At 43.6% G+C, this 17,117-nt stretch overlaps 1 protein-coding gene across 4 annotated transcripts in view; it reads right to left on the minus strand.

The window, feature by feature from the left end:
- The window catches only part of TGFBR1 (transforming growth factor beta receptor 1), a 93,888-nt gene that overhangs the window by 64,142 nt on the left and 12,629 nt on the right, over nt 1-17,117 (minus strand). The window contains exon 1 of one of the 4 annotated variants that reach the window (XM_067743833.1): nt 10,301-10,402. The exons of 1 other annotated variant lie outside the window; for it this stretch is intronic. Coding sequence is in view for 2 of the 3 variants with exons in the window: in XM_067743830.1 (XP_067599931.1) it covers nt 9,557-9,641 (85 nt within the window). In the remaining variant the exon portion in view is untranslated. Of the gene's footprint in view, nt 1-9,556; nt 9,718-10,300; nt 10,403-17,117 lie in introns of those variants that run through there. 2 more of the 4 variants (XM_067743830.1, XM_067743831.1) reach the window with 2 other exon arrangements.

Consider the following 17,117-nt stretch of genomic DNA (forward strand, 5'->3'; position numbering starts at 1 on the left):
GCATTTCTTCACTTATTTAAATGTATGTCTCATTTATTGAATATTTATCAGTATCAGGCTATGTGCTAGGTACTCTATAAACACTACTATTGATACATATTATTTTCACAATCATCATTTAAGTTAGGTGTTATCCTCCTGCGAAAAGTGAGTCCCAGAGAGACACCGATTAGAATCTAATGCCAGACAAAGAGACACACTGATTAGAATCTAATGCCAGACAAATATGTGGGGGCTCTTATACCTGTTCCCATAAAGATTTTATTACATTTCTGGCAACCAAGTCACATGATTTAAATGCCTTCAAAATTGGAAGGAAAACAAATAAGTTAGATCAATCCAAAGAGAAAAATAAAGATGGTCTAGAGATATGTACAAGTGCACCAGTGTTTGGTTCACAGAGAAAAACAGTAGCATGAAAAGCGTTTAACAATATTGCCATCAGGAAGCTCCAAGAGACAGTAAGGTAATACCTATTAACGTCACAACCGTGACGTGAAGCCAGTGGAGTAAATGCAGGCCTCAAACAAGAAACTCCCTCTCTTGTACCTCAGCCAGGAACCAGAGCAGATTCCCAGGAAGTCAGTCATATTACTGCAGAGAAAGCAGCATAGCCTAAAGGCCAATTTCAGTAGAACCAGAAGTTCACAAATGATTCTGAATATATACTTCTTTGGCTTGGGGGTGGGGGTGGGGGTGGGTAACAAAACATGGACCTGCAACCGGGAGTGAAGAATCTAACAGTGAACTGAGCAAGGCTCCACATCTAAGCCAGGAATTCAGGATCAAAATAAATACTCCACTTAAGGTGGTTTGCGGGGCATGAGAATCCAAAAGAATGGGGTGGAAGGAAATGCTGATAATCATTTCTCTGCCTAAGGTCCTCTCCCATTCCAACCATGTTCCAGTCTTATATTGTTGCTGCCTACTGAACCATTTCACTTGCCTATCCTACTTTCACCTCAAACTCAACATGCTCAAATCAGAATTCACTACCCTTCTATCTTTCTCTCACCAAATTCCTTACTAGTTAAAGGCATTATATAGGTATAAAAATCCTGGAGTCATTCTTTTTTTACTTCATAGAGTCCTTCTTAACTTTTGTACTCCACCTTTTTACAGTTAAGAGCCACTGACTGCCATTGAACAAATATTTACTGAGTGCCTACGATGCACCAGGCACTTTCTTTGCACTCTAGATACACTGATTAACAAAACAAAGATATACACTTTCATGAAGCTTATATCCTAGTAGTTAGAGAGAAACAATAAACATAGTAAATAAGTAAATATGATAAGTAAATACTGTATTTCAGAAGGTAGTGTTAAAAAAAAGAAAAAGCAGGGCTTCCCTGGTGGCGCAGTGGTTGAGAGTCAGCCTGCTGATGCAGGGGACACGGGTTCGTGCCCCGGTCTGGGAAGATCCCACGTGCCGCAGAGCGGCTGGGCCCGTGAGCAATGGCTGCTGAGCCTGTGCGTCCGGAGCCTGTGCTCTGCAATGGGAGAGGCCCGCGTACCGCAAAAAAAAAAAAAAAAGAAAGAAAGAAAAAGCAAAGCAAGGTAATGACAATTACAAAAGGGTGGTCAGGGTAAGTCTCTTTGAGAAAAAGGTGACATGTGAGCAAAGACATAGAAGAGGTGAGGGAGGAAGCCAAGAGCCTGCAGGCAAGGCAACAGCCATGCAAAGGCATGACTACCAGCTGCTCCTACTTCTTTAAAATGTCACAGAGCCACCCATTCACTCCATTCCCAAGGCCATCATACCTACTCCAAAACCTTCTAGGTAGCCACCCTACTCCATTTCCTCTGTGGTGCAGTTAAACATTCTTTTTCCTGATTTTCAAGGTTCATAATTCTCTGAGCCCACCCTTTAAATCATGAACTTCCATTCCTCCCCTTAAAATTTTTAAACTTAGCATGCTCCTTCTTCACTCACATCATCCTCCCCTACCTAGGAGTACTTTCCCTCTGCCCCTCATCCTCTCTAAACCCTACCTATTCTGCAAGGCACAAGATCAAGTCCTATCACCTTTAGAGAGCAATCCCTGTGGTTGCTATTACTGAATCTGTATTCATATTTCCCCAGCATCATACTCCTTGAAAGCAAGTGTGCGTCTTTTTCTATACCTCCCACTGAGTTGACCATTACTAAATATTTGCTAAGATTAAATGAGCTATTTCTTCTACAAGCCAAAGCTCTGCCATCTTAAAAACATATTTATTTAGCTTTGATAAACTATTGAGACAGAATGATTAAAGAAGGATTATATTATACAAAAAAATGCAAAGGGATAGAATAAGCCAAAATGTTAACGATGGACAATGATAGCTTTTTTCTCTTCTCTGATTCAAATTTTCAGGTCTGTGCCTATGTTAATTTGAGAAGCAAAGAGTTTGCTATGAATATAAATAAATCAACACAAATAGTGAGGGATCAACCATCATTAGAATCATTGGAGAGATTCGAATTACCGAAAAATATAACGTCAAAGAAAGACTGCAAGCATCTGAGTAAGCTGCAAAGATGCAAACTGTAATAAGAACAAGCTGAAGCATATTCTCATGGTGAAGGAAAGAAGGAAGGAAAGAAGGGAGGGAGGGAGGAAGGAAGGAAGAAAACCTTCCTGACAAAATGAGCATTATAAGATATTTACTGGGCTTCCCTGGTGGCGCAGTGGTTGAAAGTCCGCCTGCCGATGCAGGGGACACGGGTTCGTGCCCCGGTCTGGGAAGATTCCACATGCCACGGAGCGGCTGGGCCCGTGAGCCATGGCCGCTGAGCCTGTGCATCCGGAGCCTGTGCTCCGCAACGGGAGAGGCCACAACAGTGAGAGGCCCGCGAACCGCAAAAAAAAAAAAAAAAAGATATTTACTGTGTATGAAAGCAGCATGATGTAGAGGAAAGAGTACACACTCTGCAAAGGTTAAACACAGGCTCCATCATTCATTAACATCATGACCTCAGTTTCCTGGTCTGTAGAATGGAAACACAGAAGCTCTTCTATTTACAAACTTTCAAAGGAACAAACTAAGTTCCAATCTGAGCAAAATCCTGACAACTCTGCCTACCCAGGCTGATGGAGTTAATGGTAATGCACAATGGTAATGCACAATCATTTGAGTCTCAGTGGTTGGACTACTGTTAGTCACTATCTGTTCCATTTGAAGCAGTGTCTTCCTTTTACAAATGTATTTATGATTAAAATATGAACGACAGGGCTTCCCTGGTGGCGCAGTGGTTGAGAGTCCGCCTGCCAATGCAGGGGACACGGGTTCGTGCCCCGGTCTGGGAAGATCCCACATGCCGCAGAGCAGCTAGGCCCGTGAGCCATGGCCGCTGGGCCTGCGCATCCGGAGCCTGTGCTCGGCAACGGGAGAGGCCACAACAGTGAGAGGCCCGCGTACTGCAAAAAAATTAATTAATTAATTAATTAATTTTTTTTTAAAAAAAGAGAGTCTTTTGGAAATTAACTGGTACAAAAGTAAGAAGCTTTTGTACTATTACACAACTATCATCCAAGGCTGGTTATGAGAATTAAATGAGACAAGGCAGGTAGAATTCCTAGCACATTCTTAAAATATATTCCTTACAGATTGATAAAATGATGCAAGGACCACTGAACCTTCACAGAAATGTCAAAGCAACCTGTGTGTACATCCTGCAAGTCATAATATTTTTGTTATAAATCATTCTGTATAATGTATATTGCTCTCAGATTGCCAAAATGAAAGAGCAGCTTTACAAAAGGCCAGATGTGATCTATAAAATTTGACCCATAAAACCAATCAGACTTACTCTACCTAGTGTTTGAGAAAGTGTCTAAGGCAAAAAGCCTACAAGTCAGTCAATCGTTAAGTTCACATGTAAAAAGGGTAACCATAAGAAACTTACTTGCAGTTTTGGACTAAAACTGTACAGCTAAACCTGGATCTAATTCAGCGTAGCAGCAAATCTTAATGTTTATGGAAACTGCTTAGATTTGATATTGAGAAAATTACATTAAATAATGCATTAAATATTATCCTAAGTATTGCAGTTAGGCTGGGTCAAGACAGACTATAAATTTTGAGAAGATTCCAAAAGTTTTTTTCAGCCAGTTCTATGTAACAAGACATGAAAATTCCTGAGAAACATGCCAGCATCTGCTGTCAATTCCAGAACCAAGAGGCGAAGATGTGACCCAATCACATGGTATCAAACCAGCGTCCATCTTTTCAGAAAAAGTTGCATTATGCAAGCCATGACCAAGAAAGAACAGCAAAAGGCATGAGGTTTTTTGACATGTGCAGGCGATTCTGTGGTTTGAAAAGACATGTTCTCATATCAAAAGGGCCATCCATAGGATACTGGCATTTTCAAAACCCACTTCATTAGACATGAACATATCTGATACAATACAACTGTACTAAAGAACAGCATTGAGTTCAGGCAACTGTTTCAATTAGGCCTAGGAGAAGCTGTCAACGAAAGTCTTCACAGGAGCATCCTTCCCCACAGGAACAAGATTTATCTCCTTCTTCATTATTTTGAACATGTCCATTCCCCATTTAATTTCTTTTTTTAAATTAATTTATTTATTTTTGGCTGTGTTGGGTCTTCGTTGCTGTGCCAGGGCTTTCTCTAGTTGCTGTGAGCAGGGTCTACTCTTTGTTGCGGTGCAAGGGGTTCTCATTGAGGTGGCTTCTCTTGTTGAGGAGCATGGGCTTCAGTAGTTGTGGCTCACGGGCTCTAGAGCACAGGCTCAGTAGTTGCTCCACGGCATGTGGGATCCTCCCGGACCAGGGCTCGAACCCGTGTCCCCTGCATTGGCAGGTGGATTCTTAACCCCTGTGCCACCAGGGAAGTTCCTCCCCATTTAATTTCAACAACAAAGTAGATCATCTAAAATTCTAAACCTAACCATGTGCTACAAGGCCTTTCAATTACATCCCACTTCAATTAAACCAAAATTTCCAAACTACTATAAGCCTACTTTTCTCAATCAATAAGCACTACACGGGCTTCCCTGCGTGGTTGAGAGTCTACCTGCTGATGCAGGGGACGTGGGTTCGTGCCCCAGTCCGGGAGGATCCCACATGCCGCAGAGCGGCTGGGCCCGTGAGCCATGGCCGCTGAGCCTGTGCGTCCAGAGCCTGTGCTCCGCAACGGGAGAGGCCACAACAGTGAGAGGCCCGTGTACTGCAAAAAAAAAAAAAAAAGCACTACACCAGGCCCTTTTATCAGCAGTATAAAAAAGGTACTGACCTTCTATTGAGGACTTTATAACCTATAATTATTTCCCCTCCCTCCCACTTTCAGAACTCACTTTTCTTAAGCTCTGTGAAATTCAAGGTAACTTCACTTAGGTAAGTCACTCCATTAACTCTGTTCCTCCCCCCTCCAAATCCTTCACATTTTAAACTGCCATATAGGACACAAGATCTAGAATCAGAAAAATCAAAGTTCCTGTCCTGGTTCTGCCCAACCCTGAGAAATTCACCTAATCTCTAGAGTTATGCTTTTCCATCCGTAAACTCAGTGATTTATGACTTTCAACATTTGAATGCCTAGCCCTGGTGGGCATCCCATTATATTACTCTCCCTTACTCATCCCACTTAGATTACCTTTCTGTTTCCAGTCACATATTAGAGAATTTTTAGAATTTGGGAAAAAATAACAGTGGTTAGTATATCCAAACCCCACATTTCAGAATAAGGAAATTAACTCTATAAAGAGTAACTTGCCAGCCAGACAATAGAAGCTTTTGCTTCCTGCCCTAGGGGAGTTGGGGGACACAGCTTACAAAGAGAGAGCTTAACACTCATCAAATCCCCCTCTCTGCCCAACTGAATTCTAGCCACCCTTCAAAGTCAGTTTAAGTCCTAAAGTGTCCAGGAAGCCTCCCCCAGTCACTTCAGTCTAGAATACTCACTTCCCTCTTTGAATACTGATGCCTCTCTGCAGGGGTGATATTAAAAGTATTAACAACTAGCACCCCAGTGGTACCAACCAATCAGAAAGAATGTCTAACCAATCAAAACACACGTGGCCCAGTGGGAATTGCTGGTTGAACATCAGCCCTCCTATTAATAACAATACAAAATAGCAACCTCAAATGCCAATACAATTTTCTCATTTGATCTTCACAATCTCATAAACTAGACAAAGTAGGCATCATCCCCATTTTCTGCATATCTAGAAGTTGGGGCTAATAACCAAATCTAATAACCAACTGCTTCTTTTACCACATCACATGGCTTTTCCTGATTGTACACAGAATTCTCAATTAATATTGTATAAACTGTACTTACATATAACAGTATAAACACTAAAGGAATACTCAAGTCAAACAGAATTAATTTAAACAACAAGCATTTAAGTGGAACAGAATATAAAACATAGTGCTAGGTTCTGAGACCATAAAAGAAATAAAAGGCATGATCCTTGCCCTCTGGGTACTTATAACACGTTCGAGAGTATTTTTAAGTAACAGTGCAACATGGTAGAAATAGACAACACAAAGTGTAAGTTCTATACAGTTCAGGGAAATAAAGAGTTCACAAACTAAAGCAGTATAGGAAGTCAGGACTGAGAACCTCTCTCCTCACACTCCCAAAAGGGGCAAAATTAAATATGTAGTGAAAAGGCTGAAAAGTGGAGTGGGTGGAAAAATAGAAAATGCTGGAATCGAGGGTTTGCAGTAGTGGGATGTGAGATCTCTGGTTGGATACACAGAGATGGCCCTAATCATAAGCCTCAAGTACTGCTCTAAGCACTGAATACAAATGGGAAATCTCGTAAACCCTCTGTGGGGATGGCTAAGGAAGATTAGCTTGGCAGCAGCCTATAAAAAAGCCTAGGTGAGAGAAACTCTGGAAAGCAAATGGATTTGAGGGGTAACAGGCAGGACTAAACTGATGGCTGCATATGAAGAAAGGACAAAACATTCAAGAGGCATTAATGTAAATAAGAGTTGGGTTTTAGGCATGTTTTGAAAGAAAAGGTTATGAAATGGCAGAAAGGAAGCATTCTCACACAGGATATATATGTAGACATAGTGGTACTAAACTGTGTACCACGGACAAGGAACCAATTTCCCTAGAGAAATCTATGTTGGAGAGAGCAGAAGCTGGGCAGAGAAATACAAAACTGATGCCGAGACAATAAGGAACAACTGCAAACTCTTAAAAAGGAAGTCAAATTATAAATTTTAAAAAGCATTTGCGCTTCTTCAGAATATATGAAAGGATGAATGGAAACATCAACATAATCAAAGAGAACAGGCAGACCAATTGAGGTAGTCTAGGCTTAAGCATAGTAATAGCTCCTGGATCGGCTTTGTATTGTAGGCATGCCAGGGTAGTCTGTAAGCTCCTCCAGGGCATGGGCTGAGCAATACTCTGTACATCTATTAAGTCCAATACTGATGCTTGAATACACGAACACTTTGTGTGCTAAGCTAGGTGGAAAAGAGTGAACTACGCTACTTGAGTTAATAGTGGTGTGGAAATGTTACTTATGCTTGATGCATAACTATATTGATTCTCCCACCTGTCCACACATTTATCTTGTCCCCCTTCTCAGGCCAATGTCAAAACTCCATTGTTTCCTCTAATGTAGGCCCAGTGTGTAGGGACTCCAAGAATGTACTAGGAGTGGTTAGGGTTTGGCACTTCCACTGCAGGGGGCACGGGTTCGATCCCTGGTTGGGGAATTTAGATACCACTGCGTGGCAGGGCCAGAAAAAAGGAATGTACTAGGAGTCAGAAAGAAGCCAACCTGTTTTTCTAATTGTGAGGACAAAAATCTAAAAGTGAATAATAAAGATCACTATTAGAGGACTAAAAAAGAAAAATGGGCTATGCCAGACAGTGAGGTGTATATATTAAGGTGTATAGGTTTTGGAAACACTGAACCCTCAGTGTACTAACTCCAGCTCTTAATAATTGAGTACTTAGCCTCTCCACACCTCAGTTTTCTCATCTATAAAATGGGGCAGGGCTTCCCTGGTGGCGCAGTGGTTGAGAATCTGCCTGCCAATGCAGCGGACACGGGTTCGAGCACTGGTCTGGGAAGATCCCACATGCCGCGGAGCAACTAGGCCCGTGAGCCACAACTACTGAGCCTGCGCGTCTGGAGCTTGTGCTCCACAACAAGAGACGCCACGACAGTGAGAGGCCCGCGCACCGCGATGAAGAGTGGCCCCCGCTCGCCGCAACTAGAGAAAGCCCTCGCACAGAATCGAAGACCCAACACAGACATAAATAAATAAATAAATAAAATGGGGCAAATGCCACATAGCCCTAAGGGTTTAGTTGTGAGGATTAGATAATGTACTTTGGTGTACTTTATGCATCTGCATCATAGTAAGCTCTTAAAAAACAGTAGCTATTAATAATAATTGGCACCCTAAGTCTTGAAGTTTTTGTTTTAAAAACATTTGGTGTTCAATTACAGACACAGAAACGTACTTTCACTTTATCTTAGTTGCTTACACTAAGGCTCTATATTTCAGTTTCTAGTACTATAACTTGGATGCTAACAAAGTTTTTCACTTCTCCTTCCGCGAGGTAGGTGACGACCATACCCCATCCTAATTTAATATTTTGGAAAACGCTAGAAACACTCCCTCGAAAACCAGCTACACAGACGACTGATTCAAACTACTGTCACTCAAGAAATGGAACATCTCTAGCGATGTTCCTTCGAGGAAATAAAAGCGTTTGATCAATTCAGAGTCATTTCCATTCAAACATTCCAAACCCCCGCAGAGTGAGCAAACGTTCAAGTTTCTACTACGAAAACAATCTGTAGCCTCTGGTTACTGGATTCACTTCAACACTTCCCCAGAAGCACGAAAGAAGAAGCACTCCGCACATGTTAGTGCCTCCTTGTCCTCACACAAAGCTTCACAGTAGCTCCCCTTCCAAAGCCACCCCTGTCTGGAGAAGCGGCCCCTCTCGGCGGGGTCAGGCCGGCGCCAAAGGCCAGGGCGGCCCTGCTGACCCGGGGGTCTCTGCCACACATCCCCCCCTCCCACTGCTAGGGGAGGCCCTGGAGGCTCAGAGCTCACACCCCGCCCTGGAAGCCTCCTCGGACCCCAATCCCTCCCGGGACCCCGGAGCCTGGAGCACCTACTCGTTCAGGGTGCGGTGCCCGGGACAACGCCACACAGCGCCCCGAGGGGAATGGGGAGCAGTCCCAGCTCTGCCGGTCCCGGCCAGCCTCACACCCTCCGGCCGTCGGCCCGCGCCCACTCGCTCCCCAGAGGGCAGCCCCCGACCCCGGACGGCTTCGCCCGACGCCACTTCCCCCGGAGAGCCGGCAGCCGGGGCGGCCGCGGGCTGCCGGGCAAGTCCACCCGCGCTCGGACCCAGGCCCTAGCCCCGCCTCCGCTCCCCACCCGCGGCTAGCGTGGCGGCGGCCCGAGCAGGAAAGCCCGGCCCCGGCCCAGGCGCCGCCACCTGCGCCCCCGGCCCCGCGCCATGTTTGAGAAAGAGAAGGAGCGAGCCAGAGGCCGGGCCCGGTCCGCGCGCCCCGAAGCCGCCCGCCAGTCCCGCCGCGCCGCCGCTCACCCGTCACCTCCGGGACCAGCGTTGCCGCCGCCGCCAGCACGAGGAGGAGCAGCCGGGGACGCGGAGCAGCGGCCGCCGCCTCCATGGTCCCGCCGCCACCGCCTGTGGCCCGGCCCGGCCCGGCAGCCGCCTCGCCTCAGCAAACCTCGCCTCGCCCCACCTCCCCCGCCGCCGCGGCGGCCTCGCTTCGGCCCTTTGTAACTGCTCCGGGGCTGCGCGTCCATTGGCTGCCGGGCTCCCGCCGGCCCCGCCTCCCCGCCGTCTGCGAACAGCCGAGCGGGACCCAACCCAGAGCCCCGCCTACGGGCCCTCTGGGCAGCCAATCCAGAGCCGCGGGCGCCGGGCCGCTGGCCACGCCCTCAGACTCCCCGCTGGGGGGACCCGCCAGACCCCTGCAGCTGTGGAAGCCGCTGGGAGTTCGGAGAAGGCCCGGTGGGAGCAGGGTCTAGCCGGCCCCGGTACTGCCTTGCCTCCAGCCACCGAGGGCACTGGGTGTGTCTGGGACGATGGGTGTGTCTGGGTGTGAGTCGCTTTAGGAAAAGGCTGTGGCTGCTCGACGCTCTTTTCTTCTAGCCTCTTTACTTCTCACCTAAGATCTGGTACTGAGCCTGATTCCCATTCACAGCCCTGCACCATCAATACCCGACACATTCACCCACATCCTTAGTACCTTCAGGCAGGCTTCAACTTCCACCCCCCAGATCCTCGCCTCAACTTTCAACGCCCCCCGCCCCAAGATCCTACCTCAGTGCCTTTCAGATACGACCCAGTCTCCTGTTTCCTCCCACTGTCAGCGTCCACCCCCAAACGTAGATACCCCCCAAAAAAAATTCTGAAGAAAGTCTCCAAATCCTGGCGTCAGACCTCAAATCCCGAGCTCAGACACGCCCCCGAACTGCCTCCCGCCCCTCTCCGGAACTCAGCAGAGCCAGACTGGACTCCAAACCACAATCCTTTCCTCTTGTCCCTTCCTGATTCAGGTGGGAAAGGGAAGGTTCCCACCCTCATCCCCAAAGGAGAGGCATTCCCCCTTCTTAGCACGCAGCATCCCGAGGGCGGAGGAGGAGCAGTCATTACTTTGAGCCGCCTTTGACACGCCTGCACAATAATTCTGAGGTGTCACTAGAAACCCAAATAAACTCGGCTACGTTTTCATTCTGAATTCCTAATTTACTGTGAGACGCTCCACCCACCTTTCCTCCGGGACGCCAAAACAAGCTCCAGATTTATCACTCTTCCTGTCAGACTAGTCCTCTCTTCAGACACAAACACAGATGAGGAGGCTGTTACATAGAACAGAGAACATTTTCCACAGAACCTTTTAGGGAGAAAATTTTATTTTCTGTGCGATTTGAACTTGGAGTTAAAAAAACCTTAGTAACAGGAATCAGAACCAGCCTCTAGTATCGCTTTGTAAATTACTTTAGCACTACTTGGTGAGCATTTTACAACCCTGTGAAGACCTCCCTCCTGAGCATTAAAGGGGCAAGGTGGAGGTGTTGGAGCTGAAGTCTGAGACAGGCACTATTCCCCTTCTGGCTTGAACATTTACTTGAGAAAGTCAGTTAACCTTTCTGAGCCTCCATTTCTTCATCTATAAAATGGAAATAATATCTATCTCCCAAGGTTAGTGAGAGGATATGTTCAGATTTGGGGGCTCCCCTTCTTCCCTTTCAAATTCTACTTCTAGGCTCTCTCTCATCGGACCCCTCACCTGCTCCTCTCCTCTGGGCAAGTAAGGGTCTGGTATACATACACTGAACCACCTAACCAGGGATGCAGCTACTGCTGGAACCAAGGTTACCGCCTGCTCTCTAGGGCTGCCTGAGACCACCAGCAGGAAGCTTTCTTCTTGCTCCCTGCAGCAGGCAGTCCAACCGCAGGGAGCCTGTTTCTGCCAGGCTTCAGCCCCAATCTGCTTTCTCAGTTCTGGTTTCTTCAGTGGAGACCTGGTGGGTAGGTCAGGGCCTTGTGACAGCTGAGGTCTCTAGACTGCTTTTTTTTTTTTTGCTGCTCTGGTCTCAATGTCTTGCTTAAGATAAGCCCTCAAGAGATACTGTGTGAATGAGTTAATGAATGAATGAGTCATCTCAGACAAGTGATTGTTCTTCTCTCATCATTAAGTTCTTCATCTCTAAAATGGAAGTATAATAGTACCTGCCCCATTTATAAATAAAAGGGATCGAATCACATGTCTTAGACCACTTAAATGACATAATGTGTCTGAATAGTGTCTGGAACATAGTAAATATTTAGTAACGTCATTTCCTTTGCCCATCCCCTTCCAGCTTTGTGTGATTCTAATCAGCGTTCACATTCACAGTAATCCGTGCCTTTGCCTTACAGAGCCTCAATTAATCAGATATCTTCTATGACATACTTCCAGGTTCTTCACATTTCCATGGAATTGAGCATATTCATTAGGAAACTAAGGAACAGGAAGGAGAAACAGACTATTTTTAAATTTTATTTTCCTGATATTTGGAGGAAATTTCCATGAGCCACTGATCTATAAATAAACTACATTAGAATGGAGCAATACATTATACGTTTATAATCATGGTTCTCCAATTTAAAATGTCTCTAAATTACTAGGGGAGCTTTTAATTTTTTTATTTTTAAATTTTTATTCATTTATTTATTTTTTGGCTGCACTGGTTCTTCGTTGCTGCATGCGGGCTTCCTCTAGTTGCGGGAGCGGGGGCTACTCTTTGTTGTGGTGCGTGGGCTTCTCATTGCTGTGCCTTCTCTTGTTGTGGAGCACAGGCTCTAGACACGCGGGCTTCAGTAGCTGTGGAGAGTAGGCTCAGTAGTTGTGGCGCACGGGCTTAGTTGCTCCGCGGCATGTGGGATCTTCCCGGACCAAGGCTCTAACCCGTGTCCCCTGCATTGGCAGGCGGATTCTTAACCACTGCGCCATGCCACCGGGGAGGTCTCTAGGGGAGCTTTTTAAAACGCAGATTCCTGGTGTCAGCCCTAGAGAGTCTGCTCCAGTTCATCTGAAGGAGGTCCAGGAGTCTGCGTATGTAATAAACATCCCCAGGGGAAGTGTCACCAGGTCATGCTTTAAAAGACACTTCGTTTAGGAAGTGTGACCTTAAAACTCAGTAAATAAAAATGCATGTGCTTATTTCACCTTCTGGAAACGAATGGGCAATCGAAGGAAGCCTCTGGCTTTGGAGGTCTGCAGGCCCTAGTTGGAATTCTGGCTCTGCCATTTACTAGATGTGGGATCTGTGCACCCTACTTGATCTCTCTGAGATTTCACATCCCCGGTGTAAACTGGGATAATGACACTCATGTATTTGTTGTAAGGTCTAAATGTGCTCTTGCACGTGAAGAATCGATCATAAACGTTAGTTCCCTTCACAGTCTCTACAGGCCCTCAAAAATGTGTAGTTTGTTTACTCCAACGTCGTGATTTAAAGGGGAAGAAAATGAGGTACCGTCCCCCAGCAAGTCAGCTTCTGAGCCAGGACTAGGAGACTCTCACTCTAGTGCCCTGTCCCCTGCACAATGCTACCTCTCCATCTCTATGCTAAGTACATTGTTTGCTTTGCTTTTCATTTTGTATTATTCCCTCAAGGAAGATGTTTTCTCTTAAGTAGAGAGCAGAGACTGCTAGTTGCCTAATCTACATCCACTGCTACATTCACTTTATAACAGAATCCTCATTTTCTTTGGCAAAGCAGTTCACTTAACTAAAAATTTCCCAGGCTTCTGGCACCTCGATATCGCCATGTGGCAGATTTCTGGCCAATGAAATATAATCAGAGGTCTACCAGGTAGAGCTTCTGGGAAAGATATTGTTTTCCTCATAAAGAAGAGACAGACATATCACATTCTCACCCTCTTTCTGCCTGGAACACAGCTGCAATGACTGGAGGTGCAGCAGCCATCTTGTGAACATAAGGATGATGGCCATAGCTAATAATAACAGAGAGAAAAATGGAGACAGTCTGGGTCCTTGATAAATTCCTTAAGCAACTGAACCAGCTCTGAAATGCTTATCCCTGGAGTTCTTATTACATGAGAAAAATAAACATCTTTTCTTTTAACCCTAGAACACTTCAACTCTAGTCATATGCTATCTATCTATTGCTGTATATTTTATTTCTATCTTATTTTTTAACCCATAAGACATTATCAATTTATACCATTATTATCTATTGCTAACTCTTGGTGCTCCTAACTGAATAACAAATCACCTCAAAACTTAGTGGCTTAGAATAGTAACCATGTATTATTTCTCACAAGACTGTGGGTAGGCTGGGCAGTTTTTCTGGTCTAGGCAAATTTAAGCTGATCTCAGCTGAGCTCCCATATGAATCTGCTGTCGGGTGGCAGATCAACTTGATGCTGAACAGATCTATAATAGTCTCGGTCAGCTTTTCTACGTGGTTTTTAATCCTAGCAAGCTAGTCTGAACTTGTTAACATGACAGTTCAGGGGTCCAAAATAGTGAATGGAAGTTTACAACTGGCACAACATAATTTCTGCCACATCCCATTGATTTGGCATGAATTGAGCTGAGCCCAGATTCAAAGGGTGGGGAAATAGACTCCCTCTCTTGATAAAAGGATCTGCAAAATCACATTGCAAAAGGGCGTGGAGACCAAGAGGGGAGTAAGTGTGGCCATTTTTGAATACACTTTTTACCACTTTTTCTGATCTTCATTCTTTTTACTTCTAGACTTTCCATCTCAAATCACCTTCATTCTGCCTGAAGTATATCCTTTTGAATTCCCTTTAGTGAGAGTTAACTAGTGGCAAACAATTTTAGTTTTGTTTGACTGAAATGTCTATATTTAATCCTTATTATGGGACAGTGTTTTCACTGGATATAGAACTGTAGGATGATAATTGTTTTCTCTCAACAATTGAAGACATAATCCCACTGTCTCTGGCTTCCACTGTTGTTTTTATGAAATCAGATATTAGTTGATTTCTCCTTTGTAGGTAATCTGTCTTTTCTCTCTGCTTTTTCAATAGACTTTATATTTTATAAATAAAGTATAAATAATAAATAAGAATACCTATTTTCTAGGTTCACAGCAAAACTGAGCAAAAATTACATAGAGTTCCCATGTATTTCCTGCCCTCTCCACGCATAACCTCCTCCACTATCAATATCCCCCATCAGAGTGGTACATTAATTACAATCAGTGAACCTACAATGACACATCATTCTCACCCAGAGTCCATAGTTTACATTAGAATTCACTCTTGGTATTGAACATTTTGTAAGTTTTGACAAATGTATAATGACATGTATCCACCATTATAGTATCATACAGAGTATTGATATAGTATCAATCCTCTGTGCTTGGCCTACTCCTCCCTCTCTCCCCCTATCACTTGGCAACTACTGACTTTTTACTGTTTCCATAGCTTTGCCTTTTCCAGAATGTCATATAGTCAGAATCATACAATATGTAGTATCTTAAGGTCTGCTTCCTCCACTTAGTAATACGCATTTAAGATTCCCCCATATCTTTTCATAGCTTGATAGTTAATTTCTTTCTGGCACTGAATAATATTCCACTCTACAGGCTTACTACAGTTTACTTATGCATTCACCTACTGAAGGATGTCTCGGTTACTTCCAAGCTTTGGCAACTATGGATAAAACTGCTGTAAACATCTGAGTGCAGGTTTTTGTGTGGACATAAGTTTTCAACTCATTTGGGTAAATACCAAAGAGCATGATTGTTGGATCATATGATGAAAGTATGTTTAGTTTTGTAAGGAATTGCCAAACTGTCTTCCAAAGTGGCTATACCATTCTGCATCTCTACTAGCAATGAATGAGTCCTGTTGCTCCATATCTGGATGCTTTATTTTGTTGAATTTTTCATCTCTAGACGCTTCATTTGGTTCTTTAAAAAATCTTCTATTTCTCCTCTCATTGCGTCCACATATTTCTTTATATCCCTAAGCATATGAAGCATAGCTATACTAGCCGTTTTAATGTATGTACTTGTCAGATAACTCCATCATTTCTGTTGTTTCTGGGTCTGTTTCTGTTTACTGATATTTTGGGCTCACATCTTCCTACTGCTTTGTATTTCTAGTGACTTTTTTTTATTGGATGCCAGACATTGCAAATTTTAGGGTGTGACATGCTTGATTTTCTTGTATTCCTTTAAAGAATCTTGAAATTTTTCTGACAGTGAGCTAGGTTACTTGCAGATTAATTTGATTCTTTTGAGGCTTATTTTAAAACTCCTTTAGGACAAGTCCGAAGTAGCCATTAATCTAAGACTAATTTTTCCTCACTTGTAAGGTACGGCCTTTCTGGGATCTCTGTTAAATGCTCTATATATTCAACAAAGTGTCTCTACTTTGGCTGGAGAGAGCTCAAATGATTCCTGACCTGGTCTGAGCTCAGAATTACCTGAGAACATTATAGCATCTCAGTAATTTTTCTTTCCTCTAAAGTTGTTATTGCTGGCTTTGTGGGGTTTCCTTCCCTGTGTGCGTAGATGAATATTCAACCACAGACTCAAACAGACCCCCTATGCAGCTTTCTAAACATCCTACATAGCTCCTTTCTCTCCTGAACTCTTGCCTTGCAAATTCTAGCAGCTGCAGGCTCGCTGAGCGCTGCTCTCTGTTGAGCATCTGTGTTTGTTACTCATTTGCGTATCATCTTTTATGATGTGTCTGTCCAAGTCTTTCACCCAAGTCTTTTATTAATAATTTATAGGCGTTATCTATATAATCCGGATACGAGTCCTTTGTCAGATGTGTGTATGGTAAATAGTTTCACTCTGACTGTTATTTTATTGTTATTCTCAAAGAGCAGTAATTTTAAACTTTTTCTTTTATAGTTAGTTCTTTTTGTGTTCTGTCCAGAAAATATTTGCCTACGTTCAATCACAAAGATATTCTCCTATACGTTCTTCTAGATGCTTTATAGTTTTAGCTTTTACATTTAAGTCTTTGAGCCATTTTGAATTAACTCTTGTGTAGGATGTGAGGTATGAATCAAGGTTCAATATTTTCCATACTGACATTCGGTCGATGCATGACTTGAAAAAAATGTTCTTTTCTCATAAAACTACACTGGTACATTCGTCAAAAATCATTTGGTTGTGGGTTTGTTTCTGGATCCTCTTTTCTTTTACATTGGTTTATTTGTCTGTCTTAATGCCAATATCACTGTTTTGATTACTACACTTTATGGTAAGTCTTAAAATCATGTAGAGTAACCCCCCCAACTTTGTTCTTCTTCAATGTCGTTTTGCCCATTCTAAGACCTTTACAGTTCCAGGTAAATTTTAATGATAGTTTGTCAATATCTCCAAAAAGCCTGCTAGAATTTTTATTGGAATTGCATTGAATCTATAACTCAATTTTGGGAGAATGTACATCTTTATAATATTGATTATTCTAATTTGTGAGCATGGTGTATTTCTCCATCTATTCAAGTCTTTAATTCCTCTCAACAATGTTTTGTAGTTTTTATTGCTACAAGCCTTTTGTAACATTTGTTAAATTTATTTCTAGGTAAATTTGTACATTATTGTAAGTGGAATTAATTAATTTTTGGGGGGTT

The sequence above is a fragment of the Pseudorca crassidens genome, chromosome 7, assembly GCF_039906515.1.
Source record: "Pseudorca crassidens isolate mPseCra1 chromosome 7, mPseCra1.hap1, whole genome shotgun sequence".
In the NCBI taxonomy this organism is placed as follows: Eukaryota; Metazoa; Chordata; class Mammalia; order Artiodactyla; family Delphinidae; genus Pseudorca; species Pseudorca crassidens.